This window comes from Zingiber officinale, chromosome 3A (assembly GCF_018446385.1).
Source record: "Zingiber officinale cultivar Zhangliang chromosome 3A, Zo_v1.1, whole genome shotgun sequence".
NCBI lineage: Eukaryota > Viridiplantae > Streptophyta > Magnoliopsida > Zingiberales > Zingiberaceae > Zingiber > Zingiber officinale.
In genome coordinates this window covers 22,214,566-22,232,545 of record NC_055990.1, presented here as the reverse complement: position 1 = coordinate 22,232,545, position 17,980 = coordinate 22,214,566, and the positions used below count along the sequence as shown (strand labels likewise).

Genomic DNA, 17,980 nt, shown 5'->3' with positions numbered 1-17,980 from the left:
AACAGTTAGATAATTATATAAAAAATAATTAATTATGTCAGTTAATATTGAATATAAGTGGCATATCTAATTCCATGGAAATTTTTTATCGACGAGAAGATAGATAGGAATTCACAGAATGCACATAAAAATTAATCTGGACAGTTAATATTCTCACATACGTTACCTATTACGTAGAAATTTTTTAATAATACAACTAAATTTAGAATTTTAGATTCAAAACCATGACACCTGCCCCGTGCTACAGTTGAGGCTACAGTGAAATTATAGCTGATGAATGAGATGTTTTGATTAAAAAAAATCCTTTCAAGATTTCAAAAAAATAAATCAATTATCAAAATTGACATCAGCTTTGAGTCACCGGTGTCTCTATATAATCATAGTCCATCGAAGTTGACACTCGAGACTCGAGTAGGTTCGTAAAACACTTTCACCGTCATCGTTGCGTTCTTTTTGGGCCTCGAATCGCGACCACTTGCCTCCGATCGTCAGATTCAAAGCCCTAGCAATCCCTTGAAATGCCCGGATGCCGCCGATGGCTGCTCGGAATCGCCACCGTAGGGACCTCCCCGCTCCGCCTCGCGGTGGGGATCGCCGTCGCCGGCGCCGCCTGGACGGCGAGCCCTCGGCCTGCCGCTGCAGCCGACTCGCCTCTCTCGTCCACGGGCGACAAGTTCGGCTCCGCCATCAACGGCGTCATGAGATCCTCTCGTGCGATCTACACGGTGGGTATTAACCCCCGTCTTCCATTCTCGTTCTTGCGCTGGGTTCCGACCATTCGTCTTCGTCTCTCCAGATCGCATTTATAGTGGTGGATTACAAGTATTCTTTACGTCATTTACTTCCCAATTCCAGCGATTACCGTAAGAAGCTGTCAGAGGTGCAATCTCTTGTTCATGGCTTTGGTAGCTGTCTGTGACCTGCAATATGTTCTGCTTCTAGTTTCAATTCATGTCTCAAGATATTATTTCCTTAAATTAGTGTTTCAATTTCGTTGTTAGCTTTTCATGCTATTGTTAAAACTTGAAGACCACCTACACGCATCCCATCAATTGATATTCACGAACCAATGTTGAAGAATATTGCAAGTTTAGCCCAAGTTCGGAATTTAACAACAGATGTTCATTACCATTTTAAGTAGGAAAGTGAGTCTAGTGGATATTACAGGTTATATCCATAGCTCGATGTTGGTTCTTGCTCGTCTGTGATTCAGAGTGTGATATTTGTACGACATATGGATTTCTTTTTCATTCACCTGCCATGCTCTACTACCATTTTAAGCCCCACACCCCTGTATCAATTGGTTTGATCAGCCTTAGATTACCAATATGAACTGAAGGCATAGTTCTTCAATAAGATGAAAAGCTTCTCTCAAATGGAAAATCCACTCCAACGAGTGACAATTTTTAATCAAGCATCTCAACTGTACATGTTGAAAAGAATCAAAGTTCATTCTTACTCAGCATCCTGCAAAGGGTCTCCAGAAATTAACAAAATAACTATGCATATAATCAATAGACCTAGGCATACTGTATAATGCATTAGGGATAAGGGGGAGTATAAGATGATAACTCTGAGCCTTGAACACACAATGCATCATTGGAAATGACCATCATCATGCCATGATTACCTCACACTTCCAATGAAGAAGATGAGGATGCCTCTTTTTTTCCATTTACCTTGATTCCTCAAGGAAAATAAGGGTGCTTTTGGTTGGTGCGTTTTTCATTTTCATTTTTTGGAAACCGTGCAGTTTTGAAAAATGGTGTTTGGTTTGCATTTTCCATGTCTATTTTCTAAAAAAATAGATAGCATTTTCTAGAAAAATAGAAAATGTCTAAAAAGTCATTTTCTATTTTCTAGAAAACGCGCATTTTTCATAAAATGAAAATGGAAAACACGCAAACCAAACACACACTAAGAGTGTAGAAGAAATAAAATGGATAACTTGTAGACGTGATCCTTCCCTCAATTCACTAAAGGGCACAGAAAATTCATCAGCATCCCACGTCATGTGAATTTCCCACTCAGTTTGAACTAAACTCTTTAGATACAGGGTTTTGTTTCTTCAATGTCTATTGTCTTCATCTTGTTTCATTATCAAACATCTTACAAAAGACAAGTTTATTTGATCTAATCTGGCTGTTGCAAGGCCAACAACCTACTGTTACATCACCCCAAGAGGCTATTAAAAAAAATGTTTAATAATTAAAATCAAACAGTTGAAACATCTCTGCCATTTCTCATTGCTGTGTATGAACCCGCTTAAGTCTGGCTTCATCACGCGAAGGGTGTGTGAAGACTCATAAGCAGCTCCACTTTGGTGTGGTGAAGACTCACTTGGCAAATGCTAAACTACCTGATGATTGGTGTAATCTTGCAGATGTTACTGACATCAGGTCCATCCTTGACTTTAATACTAGAAATCACATTGAAACTACTACACAGAGGATTCATGTCTTATTGGCATGAGTTGGAAACACAGAATCATGAGTTCTTGATGATGCTCAATGAAGAGGATGTGAATCAGATAGTGTCCCTGCTTAATAAATAAGTTTTGACTCCAAATTAAACCAACTTCCATCCCTTTTTCATTTTGGATGCAGGTTTGGGAAAATACAAGAAGATTATAATAAAACAAAATAAAAGAAATACATAGAATACTTATTGCTGATGCATATCACCATCAATAGTTTTCTTCCTGTCCTATCTCAGTTCTTGAAATGACTTAGCTTAAAAATGCCAGATATAGATAATGTTGAAGACCATGCTTTGTGAGATCAATTTGGCAGACTAACTTTTTGGTTAATGAAATCACACATGCACTGTTGGCTTCTAGCAAGTGAGAAGTCCAGATTCCAGATACTTAACGATGTTGGTCTACAGATGTTGTATGGCTGTTTCTTCTAGTTTAGATGACGCCATTCATAATGGGAAGTTTGAAAAAAGAGACTGCCTGGATGTTCTGCAGACTTGGAGAAGAATTTACTCATTAAGTTGTTATTTCCAAAGAATAATGATTATGACTAATTATCATTACTAGTTCAGGCAAGACCTTGCTTGATCAATATATCTTCATTGCGAATTTACTTTTTCTTCTACTTCTTCAAGTATTTGTATATTATTTGTTATGTAGACCATCCTTTTTTTACTTGTTTTTTAAGAGTTATGATATTTGACTCATTGCTAATGTACTCAAACATTAAGAAAAAAGCTAATCTTCATTCTGCTCTATTATGGCTTATCCAGGTTCATCTTCGCTCTGCTAAGAGGTTAAGAAAATTATGTGAAGCCAATAAAGGTTTCTATGTGAAAGCTGGTCAGTTTGTTTCCTCCTTGAGACAAGTCCCCAAAGAATATACTTCAATCCTTTCATCTTTGCAAGATCAGGTTTTAATTTGTTCTATACCTTTTTCTTTCCTTTTTTGAACCACAAGATGAATGAGTTGATTTATTGTGTCATGCCCTTTTAATGTGATATCTCAGGCCACTCCATACCACTTCAAAGATATTGAAGATGTAATAGCCAGAAACTTGGGAAAGGATTTATCAGAAATGTAGCTACATCCTTTGAGCAACTTTATTTTATTTCCAGATTGATTTTTGTAGATGTTCAAAATGGGGGCATGCATGATAGCATTTCATTAATAATCCTGTTATTTATTATATGAAACCTATTCTAAGACACTCTTTTCTATATCGATTTTTTTTTTGAAAGGGATGACAAGGAGTATTACACTAACCAGTAGTGATGGGGGCACATCAGATAGTATTGTGATACACCTGTTATTTATTATTCAAAGCCTACTCTAAAACACTCTTGGTGATTCTTAACTGATCTTCATCTTGTCAGGAAAATAGGTGTTAGCTAGATCCACTGTCATGGAAAATATATGTTGGTTCATTGCATGCCAAAATATGATGAAAATTTAATGTTTCAAACTTGTTTATCTGTCAGATTTCTGACATTTGATGAACAACCAATTGCTGCTGCATCAATTGCTCAAGTACACCATGGACTTCTGAAGAATTACCAAGAAGTTGCTGTCAAGGTCAGCATTGCTAAATGATAGCTGAGATTCTCAGTTGTTAGTTACTCTTTAAATTTCTGTGTCATTCATTTGGAAATAATTATTCTATCCTTCTTGATAGCTTGAATTATGGTGTGTAATTCACATCTATATCTCCTTTTATGCACGATAACATTGAACCATCACTAGACTTGATAGCTTCTGTCATTTAAATTCACTGCATGCTAATCAGTGGTGGTGTTTGAATTTTTATGTTTCCTTGGATTTTAATCCAATAGGTAGTAGACAATGTAAAAGTTAACAGGGAAAAAAAATTGGATTCTTTCCCCATGGTAGTCCTCTTTACATATGTTTAATTCAGCATAAAATTACACTTTAAACCTTATAATATGTAGTAGTTAAGTCCCTTTCAAACTTTAAAACATGTAATTTGAAAGTACTATTGTCAAGTATGGTCTTGATAGAACCACTGAGTAATGTAAGATTAGGAAATGAGTGGATGTTACCAAATATATATCGTAAATACAATATAAGTACTTCTATGAAATATGACAGCATGTACATCTTGAGTAATCATGACTAACTCGGCCTCATGATTGGTGTGTATAGGATGGCCTAGTGTATAGTCATGGAGGGAGTAACACATGTCGAATGTCCCAATATTATATATTAGTCAAAAGAGAACTCAAATATATTGGAATAGAAGCTTTCCTGTCAAAATTTCATTAGAAATTACTATTCTCCATATATTTTGATATTTAGATGCATTGATGATGCTTTTTGAAACATTGGATCTGAGTCATTCCAGATCAACCAAATTCTTGTCAAATATTTGAGTCTTCTAATTATATGTGATGATTCAATAAAGAAATATCATAATTAGCATATTAATGAAAATATAACAAAACTATTCTTTTTGCTTGGAATCTTTAAAATTCCATACAAGAAATTTAACCACAAATAAGATGAAAATAAAATAGCTTCCTTTACAGAATTGACATCCTGTTTTCCCCAGAAACTAAAGTATCTCTATTTTATATTTTTCTTACTCTTATTAACACCCCAAATTTATTTCCTTAAGGCCTCTCAAGAACATGATAATATTTATTTCATACTTTCGTTAACATTGTCAAGCAGTAGTCTGCTTATGCTTTGTTCCTTGACAAATTTCTGTTTTTTTTTGTTGATATAGTTTTTAATTTTGATCAAGTATGGAGGCAGTTGCAGTATATCTGATTACAAATTTTTTGTTTGTCGAGATCTTTAATTTCTCACTATTCAAATCAGATTTCTTAGGATTATTTACCATGCTAAGATTTGGCAACTTGTGATTTCATGTATTGCTGTCAGCCTATAACAAAGTTGTCGCCGATGAGTTTTGTGCCATGCATCTATTGATTGTAAAAGCTCAAGTACTTAGGAGTTTGAACATTACAATCCTGAGGATGATTCATTATGCTGTTTGCTTACATTCAGAAAGTTGGGTTCTTTTATCTAGATTGTCTCCAATAAATGTTAGTGGTCAAGTTTCCTTTCATTTATTACTTATTTTTTAGATTATTGTTGCATGAAGAAGAAAACTTATCTTCTAAAATTTACCTTATTTTATTAATCCTTGAGTATAAAAATTATAATCTTTGCATTTAGGTACAATACCCCGGCCTAGAGCAGCAGATGAAGATTGATATTACAACTATGGCTGTTGTGTCTAAGGCAGTTGCTTGGGTATGCAAAACATAATGTGAAAATCATCTTTACTACCAAGTTACACATTTTTAAATTATGCACTGGAAAACCAATGATGAGAATGCAGCAAATGCTTTATTTATTATGTTGGTATTTCCTTGGGAGTATTCTGAGCAAACTCCTCTCATGGCACTATCAGAATCACAGAATGTTTATATGAGAGAGAAGTGGTTAGTTTGGTTGCTTCTAGCTACCGTGGGAACATTGGAAAATTAAAAAAAAAAAAATCAAAAGGAAGATAACAAGAAACATCCCTGTTAGTTTCCATTGATTTGTTTTTTTTTTATGTTTTATATAGCATAGGGTTGCTTTTCCAATTCACTGCTTACTCAAACTGAGGCGTGCAAATTTAGTGGGGATTTGTATATTTCATTGGAAGTGTTGATCCACCCCAGATCAGTGTCACCTTAGAACTTCTTTCCCAACCCGCATTTTCTCTCCAGATTGATAGGTGATAACTCTACTACATATTACCATGTGCTGAGTCTCACACAAGATAAGGTTTGAGATTGTCTTTATCTAAAGGTATAGATAGATGACCCTAACCATATAAGTCAGTTATAATAATACATACAGCATTCTACTTAACATTCAAAAAGAAATACAACCATTTTTATGGCCCTTGCCTGAACTAGACTTGACAGTCAGTCCTAAGTTATTGTCATACTTCATATCTACTATTTTACCCAACAATTAGTATCCGTAGGGATTATCTATAAAGAAAATGTTTCAAAGGCTCAAAGTAAAGTGCTCTTCTGGATATTAGTGTTATTAGAGGATTTAGGTCCCCCACACTAATCCCAGGCAACACTGATTTCCTAATTTGTTACCTTGAAAGATATAACGGTAAGAAAGTTTGTGCTACCATAATGTTAGGAAGCTGGCTGACTTTATTTTCTAATTCGAAATTTACTCTGCAAAGTATCTGCTCCATAAAACTCTATTTGTTTAATTGTTTGAATATTGTAGATTTCCACATTTACTTGAAGAAATAATATCTACAGGTTTTCCCAGATTACCGGTTTGAAAGAATAATTGAAGAATTTGAAAGGGCAATGTTCTTGGAACTTGGTGAGTAGTCAAAAGTTCATCATGTTGTTTATGCTGTCAAACTTGTCTTTCAAGTCATACAATACAGAAGTAATACTGTTTTTCTTCAGTAACATGATGAGTTGTATACTCTTGCACTTGTCAATTATCTCATTCCTGTTTCTATTTTAAGGAGAGTTTTAATCCGTGCACTGCACAATGTGCAGTTTTTGAATTGACTAATCATTCAACTCATAAAAAATTTGGGTCACATACTTCTTTTCTTTTCTATATCTGATGATTGTCTTCTGGCATACTACAGTTGCCATTAATCTGGAGTTTTGAAATTATTGGCTCTGACCTCTCTGTGAAGTAGTGTATTGATAGCTATAGATTTCCCCTTTCTAGTCTTCCAATGGGATGGTCTCCATTATCACTTATGAAATCTCAATGGTTGAAATATGAGTTTAGATTTGCAATTTTTTTAACATGTATTTGATAGCTTGTGACCTTCAGTATTGCATGACTAACACTCACGGCTCTATCAATAATGGAAGAAAGTAAAATTGTCCAAGATTGTTTTGTTGGTTATTTTTTTCTGTCATCTTGTCAAATTTGAGGATAGCTCATGGACTTGTATTCATAAAAAATAATCCATTAATTTCTTTAACTGGTTATCTGACTTGTCACTTGAGCAATGACAAACTGAAAGACCTGTCATCGATCAAGTTTATCCTTGTTTACCATTTCATATCTACAGATTTTGTTCAAGAGGCAAAGAACTCCGAGAGAACAGCAAGAAATCTTAGGAACAATAAGGTTGTCAGAATACCTGGCATTTTTTGGGTATGTGGTTTGTCAAGAGAATTTGTAGTAGTGTCAGCATACTAGGATAAGATTGAATGGGCTTTTATGATGTCTTGGTTTGAGTCTTTGAGATACCAGTGGAATTTGACTCTGGCTGACTTTTCTCAGGATTTAACAACTAGCCAAGTTTTGACAATGCAGTTTTGCAGTGGATACAAGGTGCTGTGACTTGTTTAACCTATCTGGAAATATTTTGGAAACTTTTCATTTACTCGAATGCCTTAATGTGGTAGCTTTGAAGACCTTGCATTCTATGTACCTCATTTTCTTAAAACCTTATAAGCCTGTCTCTTAAATACTTTAAACTTAGTTACAAAACTATTATGATAGTAACCCATAAATTGTTCTTGAACCTGTTTTTTTTAAAAAATTATTCTGAGGAGTTCTAATATCAGACAAATATTCCCAAATCCATAAACTCTGGAGTATTTTTGCCCGTTAAGATCCAGTTAATATTTTTTCCAAGAAAAATTGGCAGAATATATTGCTTGTGAGAATGTACATCTGTGTCTTTGGACTGGTTGCTTTGAGAAGATTTGGTTACACAGTTCACACATCACTTGTGATGCAGTTCCATGGTCCTTGTCAACTATTAAGTGTGATTTAGTTCTCTTTTTGATCTATCTTCTATGTGAAGCTGTATTACCTGTGTTATTTTCTGTTGTTTTCCTTTACGGTGCTCTTTTTCCTTTGGCTTTGTTGGGTACCATTACTCAGGTTAAAAGTAGATGTTCACATCAATGCATAGAGGAGCCATGAATTGCACGCTTCTGGCTAAAAGCAAAATGGAATATAATATGAATATGATGCTGAATGCTTCTTTTAGGTTTTTCTTCATGCAGTTTCTAAGGTGCCCAATTATCAGTGAAGATACATGGGTATCGGGCCAAAGTACAAACAAGGAGCTTAGGGTGATTATGCTTACATATAATAGTGTTCTGTTTTATTAATAAAGAAGACCTGCAACTGTACCTCCATGTTTTGCATTTAATATGTTGGTAATTTGACCCATTATATGTTAGCTGGTGTCGTAATTAAGGCTTCTTATATTCTTGCTATGTTAGTCCTGAGTCATTGTTTTCAAACTTTTGTGGAGAAATGTTAATTCATTGTGCACATAGTAAGAAATTAGCATAATATCATCCAATACATTTGCCATGACTGTGAATGGGGTTTTCTTTTGTATGCGTTTGGATGTAGTTTTCTTCTATGCAATAATTAACGCTTTGTTGTCTCAACTGGTATAGGTTGATGATGTCGAGTCCATGAGAAATTCCAAGATAACTACTCAAAAGGTGCCTGCTTTGATTAAAATACTTTCTTCATTTGTCACCTCCATATAATTGTAACTCCTCAAAGAATGGTCAATTGCTCTCTTGCTTTTCAACATGTTAACAATGTCTCTTCTGAAAACGGTTGGTTGCTCTCTTGTTTATCAACATATCAAGTGTTAGCCAAGTATAACTTTCAGTTTACTAGTTGAAAAACAAATTCAAACTTCCTTGTCAATTTGTAAATATGAAGCAGGCTCTTTACACTTACACTTGTCTTCTTTGAAGTTTTCTGTGTTATGATTCATTAGTCTCCTAATAACTTTTGGTCAAATACATTGCTTAACATCAGTTGGGATTTCTTTTGTCTGTGAAATCAATAGATCTGATAGATCAACGTTTGATACAAATTGGTGGATGCAAACAAAATGTATCTTGCTAGATTTTTTTTTTTTGGTAATCCAGGTTTAGTTGATGCCTTGGTGGGACTATTTTAGTTTTATCTCATATGTATCAATTTGAGGCATCAATTTTTTTTTTTTAGGTTGCTCAATCTCTAATTGAAATATTTGCTGAGATGATATTTATCCATGGTTTTGTGCATGGAGATCCACACCCTGGAAATATATTGGTTTCTCCCGAAGGTCATGGTGGCTATTCTATTGGTTAGGCTGCAATCTTCAGTTCTATATTTGATTAACCATTATGCTAGTGTGTGGAAATCTAGCGTTGACTACTACTTTTGGAGATGCAGTGCTATTGGATCACGGGATCTATAGAGAATTAGACGAGAGGTTCAGATTGAACTACTGTGAGCTATGGAAAGCTTTGATTTGGTTGGATTCAAAGAAAATACAGCATTTGGGTGAAAAGTTTGGTGTTGGCAACTACTCAAAGTACTTTCCTGTCATCTTTACTGGAAGAACTATACAAAGGTGAGGCTTTAATCTTCAAGTGTGCATCAGGAGCTGCCATTTTCATCCGTGCAATAATGTCTTGTTGAATCTGCATTTGCAATGTCTCATAGAAGATTTGCTGAAATATGATCTTACTATTTTGATTGTTATATCAGTCTAATACTATAATATGGCACGGCTTTCAATTAGCCATAATTTAAAACTAGCATTTTGAGAAGATAAATAAAAAAAATGGTGATTTTATATAGCTTTTTGCGATTAAGAATCCTGGTTCAGCTACGGGATTTTATTTTCTAATGCTCCAGTTTAGTACAAATATTTGTTAGAAAAGAACTCGTACTGTAGCTCATTTTGATCTTTCTCAATGATGTTTCCAAGCATATCAATATGTTTCTTTAAATATAGGATTGATTTTTTGGGATGTTACCTCCAATAAAACAATCGATTCTTCTTTCCTTTATATTGAATCATTTGTGTGTAGCTGTTACTTGTTCATTTTGTTGTCAGCAAATCAGCTCTTGGAACACAATTGTCTAATGAAGAGAAAAAACTTTTGAAGCAAGAATTGCATTCCTTGAAGATGGAAGATATTTCTTCATTCATGGAATCTTTGCCCTCTGATTTCTTTACCATTATTCGGACAGAGTATGAGCACATTATATGACCTTTAAGATTCGATGTTATTTGATATCTCTAATTAAAAAACGCTCATATCTTTTCAGTGGATTATTGCGGTCAATTATCAGCAAACTGGGAGCACCAAGACATGTGCGGCTTCTTGCATATACCAAATATGCTTTATATGGCCTTGAAACACGCCATGACCTGGACCATGGTAAACGTTCCTACCGTTGATATATCTACAAACATGCAGTTAAACGAACATTCTGAAGGGTTTTCATCATTTATTTAGGTTTAACGATTGCATCTGCACTCTCCAAAATCAAACCTAACGTGAGCTATCTTTGGTTGAGGATACTTCTTGGTAACCTTCTTTTCATGTTCTAATATCTAGATTCAACTTTAAACCGAGGAATCTGTTATATGTGCCTTCCATTTTCAGAATCCCTAGCATTGTTGTTTCAAATAGGAGAGGCAAGGCATTCACTTGCGATCAAGTGGAATAGGATGCTACAAAAAATGGTAAATTTCTTTGTAAGATGATTTGATGTACAAAATAACTAATCACTTCTTGGTACATAATGGTCTCTCCCAACTTCTGGGGGCACATGCTATCTTCCCATTGCTATGGGAGAAATTTTTATTTTGTCAAGCAAACATAGTCATGATTAATAATTAATTAGTCCCCTCATTTAAATGCAATCATGATTTTGTGTAATCCTAATTCTCATCTCCGGTTAAAATGTTTATCGGACATCAGTGATTTTATTTGCAGTTAGACCAAGCAAACCATAGTGTTACCGTTTCTGACTTTGTATTGTGATTTGCATCAATGTTTGAAATGGGTTTATAATTTGTAAGTTTATATCTTTGTAAATGTTCAATCTTCCATATTTTTGTTATCTGGGATTGGTTATAGGTTTGAGCAAAGCGTTGAACTTGTGTTCATTAACGTTTTTATTACATTTGGTTTCAATTTCAACTCCCAAATCAAGTATAGTAATTGTAGACTAAAGTTAATTTTTGGACATAAGCAAAAGCAACTGTTGCTCTTATACATATCAGTTATTTGGTAGCTAGGATCATGAATTTTCTATTGCCAAAAAACAAACAAAATTGCTAGAAAATGATAGGAATATTCGTTCGTTGTAGACGAAATTGATCCGGTGCAAAAGGAAATAAAATCTTATTTGTTTTTTTTTTTTTGCTCTTCTCGAAATTGAATATTATCACCAATTTACAATGACTGTTTGTTGTTTTTTTTACTTGTTCACTGCAAAAATAACTGTGAATAATGACTGAATTTTCCGTCGATCGGTATTTGGGCTTATCGATAGAATATTGATGAAATTTATGGTATCGGGAGGAATTTGGTTGACAATGCAATTTATCGATTGAAATTATATTCAGTTAGTAATTATCAACGGAATGTATTTTTTCCTCGGTAAAATTTAACGACTGAACACTTTTTTCGTCGATAAAGAGAAAAATGACAGGTAACAGAAGTTGTCGACTGAATTAAATTCAGTCGGTACATTGTCGATGGAATCTATAATTTCGTTGAGAAATCCCGACGGAATTGTATTTTCTGTCGGTAATTCCCGAGATTACGTCGACAATATATATCACAACTGCTACTATGTTGGCGATATTTTACCAATGGAATAGTATATTTCGTCTGTGATTACCGACGGAAAATATAGTTCTGTAGGTAAAAATTAGTAAAAAAATTTAAAACCTATTTTTATTTTACATATTTCCTATGTACAATTTTCATATAAATACAAATCATCACAAACGATGGCAGCACAAACACAAGTCATATATATATCAGAATCCATACAATATACTCACAACATATAATAAGGTCACAACATAAAACAATCCAAAATACAATACAAACATAATCATAATTATCCAAATCTCCAAAATACAAGTAGAATTATCCAAGTATTAAGTGCTCACGATCATAAGTATCCAAAAGTAAATACGTGAAAGGCAAATACAAAATATCCAAAATACTTACCTAATATATCACCTATACATATATCTAAATATAATCCTGTAAAAGTCAAATACAGGAGATTATGATCAGAATGAATCGATGCAGATGTAATATATAACTAAAAAATTGTAATATATAAGTAATTTTACATGTAAAAAAAATACCTGAATTATATTTTGGATATTCAATAATAGTGGTGATGGTGAATGTATCGATATGAACTCCTGAAAAATGTAATACAATTTAAAATAAACATATAATAATATCTAAATAGAATAAATATGTTTGACTTAATTAATGTATGATAAATTAAAAAAATTAAGTTGCAGTTGAATATACCTCAGAAAAATCTACTTATCAGCAGGGTCTGATGGGCCTCGAGTCTCCTCTGACTGGGGTTGTTGTGACTCGGGCTGCTGTGATTGGTCTCATTTAGCAATGACTGCTCGCATCTGGGCTAATGTCTGCTCCTGAGCAGCCCACCTCTCCTCCCACCTCTGATCCATCCCACCTCAGAAGAAGAAGAAGACTGACACGACCCCTAGGAGTCCTCAAGCAATTAAATACCACCTTGGCCTGAGAGCCAAGGCCGTAGAGGGCCCACAACATCAAAATAAATTTCATTTATTTGCTGGGTGGATAGATCCTGTGAGTCTTCTCCCTCTACTGGTGGCTGAGATACTTGAGCAACCCTACTTGTCATTTCCTCTTGTGTAGAAAAAATATACAATTTATATTTTATACACAATTACTAAAGCTAGTTAATCATTATTAAAGATTAAATATAATAAAGTTAATAATTTAAACCCCAATGTTCTTGGATCGAGCATCAACATATGTGTCATCCTTTCTCTGGTGAGTCTCGAGAAAGATCTCTAGGCAAGTGGGTTGTCTTTCTAAAGAACACTCCTGCATGCACAAATAAGTTTGTCCAAAATTATGCAAGTTTGTTAATAAATAAAAATTTGATTTATATAACTTTAAATTACACTCACCAGATCCATAGCGTGCTCAACAATGGATTGGGATCCTGATATATGCAGAGCGAATCCGATACTCAGGTCACCTAGCTCTGTATTCCTATTTTCTCGAGTTTTTTGAGCCTTTGTCTGCCATCTTTGTGCAGACCAAGTGGTCGTCCATGCACCCCAGATCTCATTGGATACATAAGTCGGCCTTGTGCTATCCTTTCTCACATAATATAATAGGTCTTTGTATAACTTAGTACAATAAATATTCCAAGTCGCTACAAATTCTGCCTCGTACCCATCCTCCCACGTATATTTTTTCTGCAAATAAAAATTTAGTATATCAAAGGATAAATATATTGTACATATTCAGTTTACTTACCACAAATTCTTTATAATAAAAATCCTTAGTCTCACTGTCTACATGTCTCCATATAGTACCAGAAATGCAGACTCTTTCTTTAAATTTCTTGGCAATATATGTCGATACTCGATGACCATCAGGAGTAAACCTACATATAAATAATATTAAGACATAAGATATATGTTATAAATAAAGAACTTGAATTACTAATAATAATAAAATACTTACGACTCTCCAACAACCCTAAGGACTGTAGATCCACGGAGTGGTGCTGGATGATCTACCATGATATATGATATCTACAAAATAACATTACAGCACATCATAATAAAGTTTACTAACATGATAAATAAGCAACAAAATATGATTGAATCATAACTTACTTGATAAATAATAATGCTAAAATTTAATCAATGCTAGACTCTGGAAACATTTTTACTCAACATTAACAATTTGTAAGTCATCGTTACTAGACTTTGTTAGTTCAGTAAAATCTTCACAGTTGGATATCTCTCCATCATCTATCTTCTTGTCAGTGGTATTAACATTTACAAGTAATTGTGATATAGATTGGAGTTGTGAATCAATCGAATATCTCTACTTCGTCATTCTGAAATGCATCATGGTTTTGAGCAGTAATGGTGTTCGACATTTCTATGGTCGAACGAGGCTTCATTCGACAAACAGACAACCATTCACTAACTTTTCTTCTCTTTGTAGGATATTCAAGATAAAAAACTTGACTCGCTTGTATTGTAAAAATGTAAGATTCAAACTTATTGAACCTTCTGTTTGCATTAACCTCAACTAAATTATAATTTGGATATATTCTAATATATGTTCTTGGGGTCAGATCATATCATAAACATTTGAACAACACACACCTTTTTATTGGTAATGCAGGATATTCAACCTCTATAATTTCCTCAAGTCTACCATAGTAATCAAACTCAGTATTATTGGTGTCGATAGATCCTTTAACGCAAACATCAGAATTATAAGTTAATCTTTGTGAATCTCATTGTGTCACATGGAATTTGAGACTATTAACATAGTAACCAGAATAAACCATTATTTGGCGAATGAGTTCTAATGCAAGATTCAATATTCTATCATCTTACACATTTGATATTCTGCGGTTTTTCACTTATCAAAATAGTGATGATATAAATTAGGACCAAACTTAATTTAATGAAGAATTAGGACCAAACTCTGTTGACTAATTCTTTTAATTCCTCACGTGATTTTGCAGTGTCCTTAGTTCTTCTAGGTGCATTCATCGTAGTGTTGGAGATATTATCAAAAAAAAAATTCTTAACATGCATCACATCTATATTATGTCGAATGAGTAGATATTTCCAATAAGGTAGCTCCCAGAAAATGCTCCTTTTCTTCCAACCACACTTGCACATCCTAACAAGATATTTATTTATCTCATCAGAATTAGGCTGAGATACTAGGAGAAATCCATAACTATCTATTTGTTCAATGATTTCTTCACCTAAGCATGGATTGTTGGTGGAGGTTTTTTTACTACAACATTCTTTAGAAAATTTTTCTTATTTCGCCTAAAAGGGTGATCAACTTGTAAAAATTTACGGTGATTATCAAACCAAGATACCTTCCCACTGGAAGGTAATGAAAATGCATCGGACTCTGTCATGTAATGTGGGCATGCTAATTTACTAGCCGTGCTCCATCCCGACAACATTGAGTATGCTGGAATATCACTGATCGTCTATAATAAGGCAGCATGCAATGTAAAATTAGTTTTACTTGCAACATCATAAGTCACCGACCCTACATTCCATAATTCATTCAGCTCGGCAATTAGAGGTTGTAAGAAAACATCTATCTTATCTTTGGGATTGGTTGGACCAGGAATAAGCACGGTAAGGAACATAAATTCATCTTTCATGCACATCCATGGCGGTAAGTTGTACGATGTTAATATAACTGGCCAAGATGAATATTGTTGTCCCGATTGACCAAATGGTTGAAATCCATCTGTAGAAAGTCTCAATCTCACATTACGTGATTCCATTGCAAAGGAGGAAAACATAGTATCAAGATGTTTCCATGCAGGAGAATCACAAGGATGACACATTATACCTCATTCATGCTCGTGCTTATGCTCATGCTCATGATGTCACATCATATGGCAAGCTGTAGCTGCAGATGCATACAAGCATTGAAGTTTAGCAGTTAATGGAAAATAATACATCACTTTCCAAGCAATATTTTTCCTCTTCTTCCCTGGTATACGAGTACGATGCTTAAAACGAGAGTGAGTACAGATTTTACATTCATTTAGATCGCTGTCTTCATTCCAAAATATCATGCAGTTGTTTATACAACAATCAATCTTCTCTACAGGCAAACCTAAACCTCTGATCAATTTCTTTTTTCATAGAAACTATCAGTCATTATGTTATCAGCAAGGAGCAACTCTGACATCAATTGACAGATATCATCGTAACATCTTTCAGAAAAATAATGTTCTGCTTTCATATTCAATAACCTTGTAGTAGTTGATAGTTGAGAATGACAAGAATGAATGTCTTCCCACACTTTTCTTTCACTAGCTTTTAACATTTCATATAGTTGCTGATATTCAGGTGTTAGTATTTCATCTATATTCAAATAATCAACTGCATTCATCGCATCATAAACCATTGATTGCATTAAAATATCAATATTATTTGATGCTTCAGGAGCGGTAACAGTAGTCCTAGAAGAAGAACCACCAGAAGGCTTAATTGATTCATATAAATAAGACTCTCCATGACAGTACCAATTGTAGTAATTTGACACAAAATCATTTCTACATATATGTATTTTTACAGTATCTTCATCACGAAAAGCTCTATTTTGACATTTTTATAATTGTATGGATACTGTAACTCAGCACCATTCATACATTCTGGATGACTTTTAGCAAAATTCATAAACTGTTCAACTTCAACAATAAAATCATCTCCAATAAATCCATTTTCTAATCGATTGTACATCCAAATTTTGTTTATATACATTGTTACCTAATGAGAATATAATTTAAAACATTATTAAACTTGTATCACTTGAAATAAGCTTAAGTAAAGCATTATGAGCTCAATTTCATCTCATGATCTTCGTATCATATTATCGAAAATCTCCTTTACACTAAAGCAAATGAATGATAAACTTAGAATATCATGATATAATTATAAGCTTAGAATATAATGGTATTGCTTAGGGAATCATTATACACTTAGACTTTCTAATAAACATAGGTTGTTGCTTAGAGCATCATTAAATAAAATAACAATACATATAATGAAATAACAATTTCACCTCTACACCGCAGGGGGTTACTCGCGGCTGAGCAAGTGCCTACAACTGGCCGCGAGTTGGCACCTAAAGCGGTCGGTCGACCACGAGTAGGCCCCTGCGGCCAGTCGCGAATAGGCCGCGAGCAAGCGCCTACGGCAGCCGGCTTGCCGCGAGCAAGCGCCTGCGGCGATTGGCTTGCGGCGGTCGGCCTGCCATGAGCAAGCGCATGCGGCGACCGGCCTGCCATGAGCAAGCGCATGCGGCGACCGGCCTGCCATGAGCAGGCGCCTGGGGTGGCTGGCCTACCGCAAGAAGCCGCCTAGGGCGGGCCGCCGACCGCGAGCAGGCGCAGCGGCCGTCGTGCACATGAAACGGAAGAGATGAGGGATGAGAGGAGCATACTTGAGTCGTCGGTTGTCGATCACGGAGAACGGGAGAGGACACGAAGCTGTTGGACGCGGAGAGGAGATCGCTGAGAGAGAAAGCCGAGAAAATCACCGAGAGAGAGCAAAGTTCGTGCGGAGCGGAAAGGGAGGTCGCGTGCCCTAATTCTAATCGGGATTACCGACAGAATATAAAAATTTCGTCAGTAACCTATTCAGCCCAAACCCGTTAACCAAAGGTAATTACCGACGGAATAAATTTTTCGTCGGGAATTACCGACGGTAATTCAGTCAGTAACCTATTGAGCCCAAACTCGTTAACTCCAAAACCCGCTAACTAAAGGAAATTACCAATGGAATCAATTTTCCGTCGGTAATGCCCTAAACCCGTTAACCCAAAACTTCTAAACTCGTTGACCCAAAGGCTTATTTGCTGACTGAATAACCATTTCTGTCGGTAAATACC

General features: G+C 35.0%; 1 protein-coding gene across 1 annotated transcript; it reads left to right on the top strand.

Moving 5' to 3' along the window:
• The first annotated feature begins 404 nt into the window (after positions 1-404).
• On the top strand, positions 405-11,184 carry LOC122051398 (aarF domain-containing protein kinase 1-like). Its single transcript, XM_042612530.1, has 16 exons — positions 405-725; positions 797-880; positions 3,250-3,390; positions 3,487-3,557; positions 3,959-4,052; positions 5,679-5,756; positions 6,782-6,848; positions 7,567-7,652; positions 7,782-7,832; positions 8,921-8,968; positions 9,489-9,609; positions 9,699-9,879; positions 10,369-10,506; positions 10,584-10,696; positions 10,775-10,846; positions 10,925-11,184. The coding sequence occupies exons 1-16, from the start codon at positions 519-521 to the stop codon at positions 11,023-11,025; spliced, it is 1,653 nt and encodes a 550-aa protein (XP_042468464.1). The 5' UTR covers positions 405-518; the 3' UTR covers positions 11,026-11,184.
• Positions 11,185-17,980: the final 6,796 nt, after the last annotated feature.

Excerpts from the sequence above, each read along its gene's own strand:
- LOC122051398 (XM_042612530.1), top strand. The coding sequence starts at position 519 with ATGCCCGGATGCCGCCGATGGCTGCTCGGAATCGCCACCGTAGGGACC. Across the intron at positions 4,053-5,678 it reads ACCAAGAAGTTGCTGTCAAG|GTACAATACCCCGGCCTAGA; the intron begins GTCAGCATTGCT and ends CTTTGCATTTAG. Across the intron at positions 7,833-8,920 it reads AGTTTTGCAGTGGATACAAG|GTTGATGATGTCGAGTCCAT; the intron begins GTGCTGTGACTT and ends CAACTGGTATAG.